The sequence below is a fragment of the Rhinolophus hipposideros genome, assembly GCF_964194185.1.
Source record: "Rhinolophus hipposideros genome assembly, chromosome: 3".
Classification (NCBI taxonomy): domain Eukaryota; kingdom Metazoa; phylum Chordata; class Mammalia; order Chiroptera; family Rhinolophidae; genus Rhinolophus; species Rhinolophus hipposideros.
In genome coordinates, this window is record NC_138049.1 from 15,257,602 (window position 1) to 15,271,419 (window position 13,818).

The 13,818-nt window shown below is 37.2% G+C and overlaps 1 protein-coding gene across 8 annotated transcripts in view; it reads left to right on the forward strand.

Annotated features, from left to right (window-relative positions):
- Positions 1-13,818, forward strand: part of KATNA1 (katanin catalytic subunit A1) — a 34,263-nt gene that overhangs the window by 19,305 nt on the left and 1,140 nt on the right. For 7 of the 8 annotated variants that reach the window (XM_081031740.1, XM_081031745.1, XM_081031741.1 and 4 more), the window contains 7 exons: positions 156-336; positions 6,147-6,268; positions 7,373-7,478; positions 8,361-8,519; positions 12,632-12,758; positions 13,236-13,370; positions 13,683-13,809. In XM_081031740.1, coding sequence (XP_080887866.1) covers positions 156-336; positions 6,147-6,268; positions 7,373-7,478; positions 8,361-8,519; positions 12,632-12,758; positions 13,236-13,370; positions 13,683-13,809 — 957 coding nt within the window. The remainder of the gene's footprint in view (positions 1-155; positions 337-6,146; positions 6,269-7,372; positions 7,479-8,360; positions 8,520-12,631; positions 12,759-13,235; positions 13,371-13,682; positions 13,810-13,818) is intronic. The other variant, XM_081031747.1, reaches the window with a different exon arrangement.

Genomic DNA, 13,818 nt, shown 5'->3' on the forward strand with positions numbered 1-13,818 from the left:
TTGGTTTCTTTAGTTCGTAAACTCTTATACACTGAGTGTGTTCAATTATTGCCTTGGTTTCTTTAGTTCGTAAACTCTTATACACTGAGTGTGTTCATCTATATTTGACCTCACTCCAGGAGTTGATTAATTTTAATGATGTTGTGTTTGATTAGACCCTCACCAGGTCCTAGAAAACGCCAGTCTTCTCAAAACAGTGACCCTAAACCACACAGTAACCGTCCAAGTACAACTGTCAGAGTTCACCGTCCATCTGCACACAATCTTCACAATGACAGAGGGAAAGCTGTTCGTTGTCGAGAAAAGAAAGAACAGAATAAAGGAAGAGAGGAAAAGGTAAATGCTGCTGATTTTCATAAATGAAAAAGTTATTAACTTTAAAAAATGAAGACTTTACAGATTTTAATAATTTTTAGTCATTAAAACTGCCAGACTATAAGAAAACTTTAGTCAAATCCACCTAGGCTAGGATTTTTCCCACTCACTATTCAACAAATATTTTTGGTTGGTTATGTAACTTTATATCTTGATATAATTTCAGACTTGAAAACAAGTTGTAGGAGTGGTATAAGGAACTTCCATATATTCTTTACCCAGTTTTACTAATTATTAACATTTTGCCCCTTTTGCTTTATCATTTACTCTCTGTACGTCTCTTTTTTTTCTGAAGCACTGGGAGTAAGTTGTAGATAACATGGCCTTTTACCCGTAAATATTTTAGAGTGTATTTCCTGAGTACTAGGACATTCTTTTACTTAAACACAATACAGATATCAAAAGCCATAAATTTTACGTTTCTATAGTACTGTTATGTAATCCACAGAACTTAATAAAATTTAGCCAATTAGGGGGCTAGTCCAGTGGCTCAGGCGGTTAGAGCTCCGTGCTCCTAACTCTGAAGGCTGCCAGTTCGATTCCCACATGGGCCAGTGGGCTCTCAACCACAAGGTTGCCGGTTCAACTAAGGGATGGTGGGCTCCGCCCCCTGCAACTAAGATTGAACACAGCACCTTGAGCTGAGCTGCTACTGAGCTCCCGGATGGCTCAGTTGGTTGGAGCACGTCCTCTCAACCACAAGGTTGCCGGTTGACATCCCACAAGGGATGGTGGGCTGCGCCCCCTGCAACTAGCACCAGCATCTGGACCTGGAGCTGAGCTGCGCCCTCCACAACTAAGACTGAAAGGACAACAACTTGAAGCTGAATGGCACCCTCCACAACTAAGATTGACACACCATTCCCCAATAAAGTCCTGTTCCCCATCCCCAATAAAAATCTTAAAAAAAAAAAAATTTAGTCAATTATCTAACATCATTTTAGCTTTATTTCCCTTTGCCAGGATCCAGTATAAAATCATATGTTGCATTTAGTTATCATGTTTCTTTTCTTTTTGAGGTAACCAAAGATTTATTAGATCAGATTTAAAAAGCACTGACCATGAAATAAAAAAAGATAACACTCCTTAACATTAACATCTTATCTTCAAATGACATTATTATGAAAATGAAAAGGTGATCCTTTGATTGGGAGAAAATATTTGTGATACCTGTATCTGACAAAAGACTTGTATCCAAATCATACAAAAATTGCTAAGACTCAAAAATAAAAAGTCAACCAATTCAATAAAAAATAGCCACTCAGACATGGACAAAAGAAAATATTTCCAACAAAAAAACTTCATTCCTTTTAACATTATTATTATAATCTGAGCCCTAGGTTTTTCATCATAATTATTTTTGGTGTTAACAACCCAGTGATAATATCCAAGCAGAATCTACTAAAAGGCAGAAAAGCCCCACAAATAAAGGGTTCTCATGTTGTTTTAGTCTCTTTAAATGTGAACATTTCCTCAGCCTTTGTCTTTTTTTGCCTGGCTTTTTTAAGAGTACAGGCCAGTTATTTTGTAGAATGTCTCTGTTTGGGTTTGTCTGAGGTTTCCTTAGGATTAGATCAAGGTTATGCATTTTCATCAGGAATACCACTGAAGTGAAATTTTAATCTCAGTGTATCATGTAAGGAGGCCCAGGATGTCTGTTTGTTCTGTTCCTCACGAGAAATTGGATCTCTTGGTTAAGGTGGTACCTGCCAGGTCCCTCCATTATAAAGTTCCTCTTTTTCCCTTTATAATTTGTGGGAAGATACTTTGAGACTATGCAAATATCCTGTTTCTCCTCAAAACTTTATGTACTTGTTTTAGCATCCAGTGATTCTTGCTTGAATCAGTTATTTCTATGAATTGCAAATCATGATATTTTTTAAATGGCACTATTTCTTCTACATTAATTAATTGGCACTTCACTGAAGGGAAAAGCTTTGTCTTCTCCATTATTTAATTATATCAGTATGGACTCGTAAATTCTTATTTTTTTAAGTGAGTTATAATCTGTTACAGTCATTATTTGATGCTTAAAACTGTTCAAAATTTGAGGACTGGGAGATCCTTAAAGCTGGATCCTATGTCTTTTTGACGTGTACTCATCATTCTCTGAGCATTTCCTCATTTTCTGGCACAATAGGGTGTTCCAGGCTTATTCCCCCATGGTTACTGTTAGTGAGGAATGGGAGTTAGAAACCAAGATTTCAGTGCCAATTAATGGTTTTTTGAGGGCTTATACTCTGTTGTAATAAGAAACATGTGGGAGTCTGAGAGCTTCGTTTCTGTCCCCTTTACTTCTACCTCTTCCCACTCTCTGCACAAGACACGTATCCCGTGGCTGTGATGTAGTAACGTACAGGGTAACTTGTTTGGCTCGCTGTGCCAGAAGACCCCTCTGCACCACCTGGGCAAAGTAAGAACTGTCGCAAAAGGCAAAGTCCCCAGTGCCATCCTTCCGCTCCTTTTCAGAACTTCTCATCAGCCCCTCCGCCATTCTTTCTCTAGATTTACAACCGAACTTGATAATTCTACATGAGAACCTCATCCAGTAACTAGCAAAGCCACACACTTCAACACAGCCTTCCTTGTTGATAAAGATACAGGTGTTCATTTAGCTTTGCATCTTGTGCCACCTGCCTTCTCCGCCTCCCCGTTTCTGGAGGTCAGTTGTCCTTGTACATCTGGACAGTTAGTTCTCCTGAGTCCCTCTGGCCAGGTAGTTCTATAATCCTACACCCCGATACTTTCAGCAGCAGCAGTCCTGTTTTAGTTCCTGAAACAAGGAAAGGTGTGGGGAATGTGGCTAAGGAATCTGGCCTTAGGGAGTATTATCAGGACCAGAGTTTCCTGGCCTGTCTCCTAGGGATAGGGTTAAAGCCTTATAACCCTCTGTGGTCTGCAGAGTGCAGCTCACTGTCCTATACCTTTTTCATTTTATATCTATATTTTTATACCCTGAGAAATGATGTATAGAACCTGAAGTACTGTAATCAACAAATCGGTTTTCCGAGAGAAACTAAATATTTGCTTAAGGCAGGAAAATAGAAACCTCAAAAATATGGCATGGTGATTACGAGTATGGGCTTTGGATTCAGATGAACTGTGTTTAAGCCCCAACTCTGCTATTTCTATGTGGTGTTAAGTTCTTAACTCTGCTTGTCCCTAGGTCCCCAAAATTTTCTGTGTTTTTTTTTCTGAAAGTTTACATTTCACATTTAAGTCCATGACTTATTTTGAGTTAATTTTATTGTAAGATGTGAGCCCTTACGTCAGGGTTCATTTTTTGCCTATTTTTTGCCATTTGTCTCAGCACTATTTGTTGAAAAGGCTATTTCTCCACTGAATTGCTTTTGTTCCTTTGTCAGAAATCAGTGGGGCATACTGATCAGCGGGTCTATTTCTGGGTTCTCTGTTATGTTTCATTGGTACATGTGTCTCTCTACAAGTACCGCACGGTCGTGGTTACCATCGCTATAATAATAAGTCTTGAAATTAGGTGGATAGATTCATCCCATTTTATGTTTCCTTTTAAAAATTGTTTTAGCTATTCTAGTTCCTTTATCTATATAAATTTTATACTCAGCTTTTCTACATCTACAAAGAATCTTGTTTGAGATTTTGATAAGAATAACATTAAACCGTTATATCAATTTGGGGAAAATTGACATCTTTATTATGCTGAGTCTTCCAATCCAAGAACACGTTTTTTTATCTCCATTTATTTAGATCTTTGAGTTTTTTCATCAATCGGCATTGCGTAGTTTTCAGAATGCAAGTCTTGGCATATGTTTTGTTAGATTTTATACCTAAGAATTTCATTGTTTTAAGTGATTATAAGTGGTATTGTATTTTTTTTCAGTGTCCACATATTCATTGCTAGTATGTAGAAATACAATTGACTTTTTAAAAATTGTTTTTTTAAATAGTGGTTAAAATATATGGAACATAAAACTTACCATTTTAATCATTTGAAGTGTGCAGTTCAGTGCAGTTGAGGACATTCACATTGTTGTGGAGCCGTCACTACCATCATCCACAGAGCGATGGTAGTCCCTGGTTTTAAACCCAGGGACTGAACTCCTGGTTAATTGGTCCATCTTCAGTTTCATTTTGAGTATCAAAAAGGGGTCTACCTTCTTTTTAACATCTTTGCTGCCTTCTTTCACCTCCTAGTAAGTAGTAGGTAGTATTTTCACATTGAGAAAGTTATTATGTGTTTAAAGGAAATTTCACTAGTTCAGCTAATTCAATAAAATCCTATTAAAAATGTCAACATTTGAATTCTGTAACTCCTTTTGGATGACCTATTATAGAATCCTTTTTCCTTTCTGCCTAACTTAAATTTGTTTTGCTTTGTCTACAAACATTCCTTCAGTGCTGTGTTCTGTGTAAGAAAAGAAAGAACTAGAAAGTGCCTTCTATTTGTGTCTTCCTGGGCTTACAGTGTAAGTTCCCAGTAGTTGGGACAGTGTCTTCTTTCTATCCCCCACAGCTGCTAGCACGGAAAGGATTCTTGGTAAATATCTGTGAATGAATAACAGCTTCATAAATACTTAGAAGGAAAGATAACCTCTTTTAAATGTTACACAACACCTACCTTGTTTCTTTTAGGTTAGTATTGGATACTGAATAATCTGTAAATTGTGAGACAGATGCTTCTTTGGTCATCTCGTGTTAAGACTTTGAATATCATAAATATTGGTTATGTCTAGGCATTACTACTGACTTTAGACAGCACCATTGACAAAGACATCATCGTGTTATGCGCAAAGAAAAAGTTGGAGATGGGGTAACAATTATTTACACTAATGCAGGGCCTCATAAATTTTCTTGGCTCATAAAATTCATGAGTGGCTCAGTAATTTTTTCATAGCACCTCTAGGACAAAAAATACCCAGCCATTTATTAAGAAGTTAGGTTCAAACAACTTTATGTCTTTTTTGTTTATGTCTTAACAACACCTATTGGACACTGCAGAGTTTCTCAGACGGAGTCAGAGTGGCATCCTACCCTCATTCCTCTTCCACATTGATTTTTCCCACTATATCTTATATCACAGTAACTGTCAAAACCCCAGTTTTCACAGAAACATGGCTTTTCTGAAAGGAAAGTAGCAGTCTTCATGTAGAAACTGAACTACCTTGAGCTGGTAGCTCACCCAGTGTTCAACAGATGTTGCTGTGTTTTCCTCAAAAATTTAAAATATCTTTCAGTACCCTGTGAGTTTGCCACTGTGTCCTGGAGTACTTTAGTGTACAGTTGGGGACCTGTGGCCCCGATGACTGGCATCACAGGCTGGGAGGGAATCTCACCTAAGGACTGAGGGGTCTCCTTTGGAGGACGGGAGGGAATAGTGGAAAGGGATGTTTTAGTTTTAGGAGCGATGAGGACTGAGTAGGTGGTTAAAGATTGAACTATAATCTTAGTTAAATAAATCATCTGTCTGTAGCCTTATCTCCTTTAACTCTTTGAGGTATGTGTCACACGTACGTGACGTACGTTAGTGACCACAGTTAATCTCAGTATTAATATTTTGATTCTCATCAGTTCATATGCATAATACTTTCATTTTTCTTTAACACCTTTGCCATACTTTTTATGTAAAAATAAAAATTGAGTGTGAAACTCTGATGTATAGTCTTTGATCCTATCTTTGTTACATATATTAGCTTTTTAAAAAATATCACTTGAGCCCAATCTTTGTGTCTGACTCACAGAAACAAAATATAATTTTTCGAGTCAAAAGCTCTTGTTTTTTTCTCCCGATGTAGAGCAAATCTCCTGCCGCAGTGACAGAACCAGAGACAAATAAATTTGATAGTACTGGATATGATAAAGACTTAGTAGAAGCTTTGGAGAGAGATATAATTTCTCAGAATCCCAATGTTCGATGGTAAGTTCTATCTCAACAAAATAATTGGTGCTGTTGATACTTTTAGGACAGAAAATGGAGCACATGTGGACATACACTGAAGATCAGTTCTTGGGGACGGAACCAGAGAACATGCACCGAGAGTGTGACACATCGCTTTGCTTCAGGCTGTACCAAATATTTTATCTGAAACTTTTAATCAATAATAAAAAAAAATTTTATTAAATAAAAAAATATTAATACAGAATGGGAATAAGATCACAGAAATTTCATCTTTTTTGGGGACATCCTCTAATGGTGAAATGACAGTGATTCTTATGCTTCTGTGTTGCTTGTTATCTATAGGTTTATCCAGTAGATGATGCTTTTATTTCCTTTTACTAGAGTGGTAGTTCTCAACTTTGTTAATACTGTATCTAATCAGAGAACTGTAATTTATCACAATTAGTTATGAAAGCTCCCTTTCCCACAAAGTTAGTTAGGTATGTTCTGTTACATATTTTTTGTAAAGACCTTCATAATGTTTAGGTGTGGTTTTGGAGATATTTAAAAATATTTTTCTATTTGACATATATACAATGAACATATATTTTCACTGAAAATACCATGTGTGCCAGTAGTGGTGGTGGTGGTGGTGGTCTAGTGGGTGGGGATGACTTCGTAGCCATCTCTGTGATACTCTGTGGTGCGTGCCTCTTAGGAGGGGTGGGCCAAAGCAGCAGTATTGCAGCCTGTCTCTGCTGTATGCCTTTTTTATTCTTTATGGTTTTTTTTTCTTTAAATGAGCTCATTGTTTCTAAGTCATGGAGTTTATGGAATGAGCGTCATAAATAAGAGCAAGAATTTAAAATGAGAAGGCATAATAGTACATGAGGAGGCCTACAGACCTGTGATCACATTCGCCAACCTGAAAATCATCTCTGACGAGAACTGAAAGTACGGATTGTCTCCTTGAATGTGCTGGTTGGCGTGACTTCGTCACAGTGTGTTAGGTCACAAGTGTCTGGGGAGAGGCGCTTAGCATTTGTCAGCAACATGAAATCCTGTGCTTCCTGCGGTTCTCAACAAGGACTGCCTGGAGTTAGATAATCTAAGAGGTGGTTGATAAAATATCTTCTTTTTCAGGGATGATATCGCTGATTTGGTAGAAGCTAAGAAGTTGCTTAAGGAAGCTGTGGTGTTACCAATGTGGATGCCAGAGTTCTTTAAGGGCATTAGGAGACCATGGAAAGTAAGTTCATTACTGTATGGCATTGTCAGCGTGAATGGCAAGTACATTGCTATAGAAAGCCAATATTTATCTGTATTGGGGAAATGAAGGGAGAACGTAATAGAGTAGGTAAAGAAAATTTTAAATCACAAAGTGTATGTTGTGTTATTTAGAATTTGTTTAGACCAAAAGCTATTGCAAGGTTCCCAGAATAAGAAATAGGTACAGTGTGATCTTAGGAAGTTGGACGAGGAGCAGATTTAGAATAAGCTTGTATTTGCAAATGTGAACAAGTTGCCCAATGTAAAAATACTCCCTTTTATGTGTCGTGTTGCAGAACTCGTATCCTGTTCTTAAGAAATTAAGATATGTCTGCATCTAATGCAGATACTCTTAAGAACTGAAACATACCCGTATCTAATCAGGACTTTTTAAAGTCATGGGCAGATCTGAAAAGAGGCTATCAAAAAACTCTTGGATTTAGAAAATGTGCTAATGGCTAATTCTGTACTTATTTTTAAAAGTTCTTTAAATGTTAGTGATAAGCAAGATACAAAACTATAGACATACTTTGAGTCCAGCTGTGTGAAAAAAATAACTGATGTGTTTGAGCTAGCAGGAAGCATATCCAGGTGCTAAGGTGCGTGCGTTAGGCTGTGATCTTATAACATCAATATTTTCAACATCTTTTCTCATCTCTGAGTTCTAAAATTTTAGTAATGTTGTTTTTTACTTTTGTAATGGATAAAGTAAATTTGTGGTAAAGTATCCTTCTGTTTCTTTGTTTGTCTTTCATTTGTCTTAATATTAGTTGGTTGAAAAATTCATCCTTAGTAATGGAATTCTTGTGAATTAGAACAATAGCAGATAAACCCTTCACTTACGCTGTTCTATTCTCGACAGGGAGTGTTGATGGTTGGCCCGCCAGGCACGGGAAAGACCCTCCTTGCTAAAGCGGTAGCTACAGAATGCAAGACAACATTCTTCAATGTCTCTTCATCAACGCTCACTTCCAAATACAGAGGAGAGTCGGAGAAGCTTGTTCGTCTTCTGTTCGAAATGGTGAATGTTTGAGACAACTCTGATGGTCTTTTCCTCTGAACGGGTAGAAAGTGAGCTGTAACTGTCTCTGGTGTATAGAATAGCCGGGCACAGTGACACTGTGCCCAGAGAATGTGCCTGTGCCCTCGGAGCTAGACTCCTAACTAACATGAGTAACTTGAGATTCTCTTTGTCCCCTTTCCTCTGGAGGAAGAGCCATCTCTGTTAGCTTATAGGCATGCTCACAATATGGCATCTGCTGTAGGCATTTGAAATTATGTTTTTTAAATCAGTAGGCTTAGTTATACTTTGGTAAATGCAGTATGATAAAAATGTGCACATCATATGTAGTTGTGGAACTTAGGTCACCTGCAATCTATTAACTATACCAAATGCCCCAAGTTTAATGACCCAGTCTTTGGATTAGGTTCTTTGCTTCTTACTTTGATGTTCTTTTATGCTTTTCCGTTCCCACTAAGCAGAGTGTCAGCGGAAGTGTCACTCCAGCGAGTGCTGGTAGAGTGTTGGGTTGACTTCAGCAGCTTTTTAGACTTGACTTTGTTAAGCTTCACTGATTCTTTCAGTCTTGCCTCATTTAAGAAATAGTGTAGTCCTATGTATTAGGACAGATGCTTATTACGTAGATAGTGACAGAGACTTGCATTGTTAATCATACTGGAATAGAACCTTAGATGACCATGCTAATATTATACCAGAGTTTCCTTCCTAGGCTCAGAATAAGACAAACCAAGCAAACAAAAAGCGTCACAATTTTAGGTTATCCATTTTCTTAATTAGATTGATGCAAAAGTAATTGCGGTTTAAAAGGTTAAAAATAATTGCAAAAACTGCAGTTACTTTTGCACCAACCTAATATAAAGGCTTCCTGTTTCAATCCCCATTTTCTTTCTCCTTCAACTTTGAGAAATTCATAAGGTAAGATGCAAATTCCAGCAGGTTCTTAATGGCTTATTAATAGTCCAAACCACAATAGGAATCCAATGGACAACCTCTGAGATCATTTTGAAAAATTAGTTTGCCCTTTGCTTAAGGGGGAAAAAAAATTAGTACCAGTGTTTCAGAATAACCAGGCCTTTTAAAAATGTAAGCTAAATAGAATAAATGACTTAAGTGTGGGGTCAGTAGAGTCGGTGGCCTGGGTTCAGATCCCACCTCTGGTCACTTTCCTAGCTAGCTAACTGGGCAAATACCTTTCCTTATCCTTAGTTGCTTTTAGCTGTAAGAGGCCAATAATACAGAACCTACCTCTGTAATGTTCGGTGGGTAAAACAAGCTAATATAGTTAATTACTACAGAGCCTGACTTACAAGGGCTCATAGATATTAGCTATTCCTTTTTAAGAATTATTTGACATATTTTCTAATGCAGGGTTTTATATTCAAGAAAACGGACCATTTTCTACTATGCGGGACGCCTCTTACCAAGTACTAACTAGCATGGTTTTTATAGTGAGGTTTACGAAGGCCTGTCCAATAGCTTATTTTTCAGTAGCTTCATTGGTGTTTTCTTGGAAAATCTTAGCCATCGTTAAATCAATCCCTGCTTATCTGAGCTTGCTGCTTTGTTACCCACTTCATCACAAACTAGTGCGTGCAGTTTGGAGCTTCTGCCTTTGTGAATTTTGGTTCGGGCTCATATTTGAAACCAGCTTGATATTCTTGTTCATCATACAGACTTTCTCAAGGAGTAAAATTGTACTGTCTCTATCTTGGTTTTGACTGCTCTATAGATGACTGCCTCTCTTGAGTACCCATCCCCTCCAGCCCCTGAATCTCTCAAAGTAAGCATACCTCAAGGCCTATATTTTAAATGAGGCCATTTAAATATTATAAAAATCTGTCCAGGATTTTTTACACAACATGGTAATAGACATAAAAAACTCGATTTAACTTTCATTTTCAAATGTCAAATGAATTTCGACAAAAAGAATAATATATTGGTTCAGGTAACTGGGAATTTTCACAAGTTACATTTTAGATTTTTAGGCCTAGCATGATCCAGCAATACAGATGTCCTCGGAAATGTTTCTGACTTTTGGCTCTGTTTACCTCGTTACAGGCAGGTCTGTGGTGGCTAAGATAGTCATCAGAAGTTTAAGCCTTATTTTTATTGTCTTTATGGTAATCCCAAGGAAACTTGCCCTCATTTCTTCCAGAAAAATTCCAGGGATTAATGTTTTTCTTGTTTAGAGTCACATGTCCATGCCTGAACCCACCATTTTGGCCAGAGAGATAGAGTAATCTGAGTGGCCACTGAGTCATACCCCTAGGACTCCCGTAGAGTTGGCCTCTTTTGAAGTGGTGGAATAAGAATGAAAAAAAGGATGATTTATGAACGAAACAGAGAGCTTCTCTGACCGGAACGGATGCTGTGCAGGCAAAAACCATCGGTCCACTCCAAGTCTCTCTACGGTGCTTTCCCGGGTCATCCAAAGCCAATTTTATATGGGCTACAGTCTCTGCTTTAAGGCAGACTATTCTTCACACCCTCAGTATTTGGGTAGAATCAGTCTAGTTTTCACGTGGTGTGGCAACAGATTGAAATACAATTTGTGTCAGTATAGGTTCTGTTGGCAGATGGTTTCTAGCTAAAATTTCAATTGTGAGTTTTCTTTTTTCCTTTCTTTCTCTCAGTTCATTTCTTGAAAAGTACAAAATTTTTGGTACATAGTACCTAAAATCCAATGAGGATGCTTTATTAAAATGAAATTATCCCTTTGAAGGAAATAGATAACTTAGGATCCAAATTTTCAACTAGAAAAGAAAGGAAGATTTAAATACTAGGATTTTCCATGTGAACAGACTAAAAGTAAATTCATACTTTGGAGACACAGTGCTTTCATCACCGTTAATTGCCTCTTAAGAGGATGCTACTTTATAACCTCCTTGACCAAAAGAATTGATAGGCCCAGTACAATTGCATGTTCAAGTCTGTAATGTTCACTTACCACTGTGGACTTGTGATGTTTACAAAAACCTTTAAATTGCTATTTGTTCATTCAAGCTATGTTTTGGAAATCTTTTGTCATTTAGGATCAAAATTCTTGTGCAATGATTCTATAAGTTTGCATATTTTGTTTAAAAAATGATTAACAAACTTTAGTTATTGTAATAATTTGCTTCTTTACTCTCCTTAAGAGAAGGGTGAACTGTTGAGTCTCACAGAGCTATTTACTAGATTTATACTTGACTAAATCTATTATGTAATGGATCAGTCTTTCCTATTCTTTGGTTTGAGGAAGAAATACATTTAAGGTACAAAAATAAACTTGGATATTCAGCCATAAAAAGGGATGAAGTACTGTACATGCTACCGTATAGATGAACCTTGAAAACATTATGCTAAGGGAGAGAAGCCAGACACGAAAAGGCCATGTATTGTATGATCCCATTTATTTGAAATATCCAGAATAGGCAAATCCATAGAGACAGAAAATAAATTAATGATTGCCACGGGCTGGGGGAAGGGAAATTTTGGGTTATCCTTCTGGGGCAATGAAAATATTCTGGAATTTGATAATGGTGATGGTTGCACAGTATTATGAATATACTAAATATTGAATTGTATACTTTAAAATGGTTTAAGTGGTAAATTTTAAGTCTATGTGAATTTTTTCTCAAAAAAACCCTGGGCCATATAAATTTACGCTTCTTTTATCCTTAAGAGGATAAAAGTACTTGTATTAGCCAAATGAAAAATGGCAATTTTATTAGAATTTCTTAAAGGAATCTATATAATTTTATTTAAGGTAATGATTCTCTTTAACTAGATTTTTTCTGGAACTTGAAACACCAGTATCTGTAACGTTCTCCCTTCATAATTATTCATAGTGTTGTAGTACACAGGATAACCCTGTATTTATATCGCTTACAATATAAACGTATATAACCAGTTATAGTACTGAATGGTAAAAAAATCATCTAATATTTAAGCATATGATGAGTCCGTATTAGAAGCTATGTTTTAGCTGTTCCAATTCTATCCTCTCGCCCCAATATTTGGACAAGAGGGAGAGATACACAGTTTGGCAGGCTCCTCAGCTATTTTCTAGTTGCTGTAGATTTATTTTAAAATGAAATAAAAACCTGGTATTGCATTGTTTCTTTCTTTAGGCTCGATTTTATTCTCCAGCCACCATATTTATTGATGAGATTGATTCCATTTGTAGTCGCAGAGGGACTTCTGAAGAGCACGAAGCAAGCAGAAGGGTGAAAGCCGAGCTGCTGGTTCAGATGGACGGTATGCGTGAGCCTGTGTATGAACTGACAGCGCGGGACTAGAGGGGGCTGGCGGATAGGTCCTGGAGAGTCACAGCAGTAAATTTGGGCACATTGATGGGTATCATGCCAGAAACAATGGCTATTCACAGGGCACCCTTTGGCATGTACGCTGATCTCTTTTTAGTCATGAAATTGAAATAAATGCAAATAAATTGGCCGTAGAGGGGGATATGTATGCATTTGAAAATTAAAAAAAAAACTGATATGTATTTGAGCTGAGCTGGTCTTTTTATTAAAATTTGCATGTTACAAGAACTCATTTCGCTCGGACCACAAATTCACGTACGTATGTGCCAGTTTTCTAAGTCTTAAGGAGGCTTGAGGATTAATTACCTTGTAATGTTGTGCTAAATATTTGATTATCTTTAAGTAGTAGAGCTTTATTTTGTATAATATGACCTAGTGTCTTTTTCCTTTCTCCTTACCTTTCTTTTAGGTGTTGGAGGTGCTTCTGAAAATGATGACCCGTCCAAAATGGTTATGGTTCTGGCAGCCACTAATTTTCCCTGGGATATTGATGAGGCTCTAAGACGACGTCTTGAGAAAAGAATCTACATTCCATTACCATCAGGTATCTTCATGTGAATCTTGTTAGGAAGCTCATGTTAAGTCTTAGGTAGTTTCGCTTAAGAGATTTAAAAATTTGGCAATATCTTTCTTTAAGGGACAAATGTAGGATGTCTTTCTTTATATTAACTGGTTTGGCTATATTTAGAGTCTGAAAGCCTTGATACTAGGAAATTTAAAATTCAGTGAGGAATGGCTCTTACATTTTTAGGCAAATGAGCTGTAAGAGTTGGAAAACTCACAGAAAGTGGACTTCAGAAAAAATAACACTCTGTATGTTGAAGGCTTACATTTTAAAATTTGTTTCTATTGTTAGCAAAAGGCAGGGAGGAGCTACTACGAATTAGTCTCCGTGAGCTGGAATTGGCCGATGATGTTGACCTTGCAAGTATAGCAGAAAACATGGAAGGTTACTCAGGTGCAGACATTACCAACGTGTGCAGGTATGAATT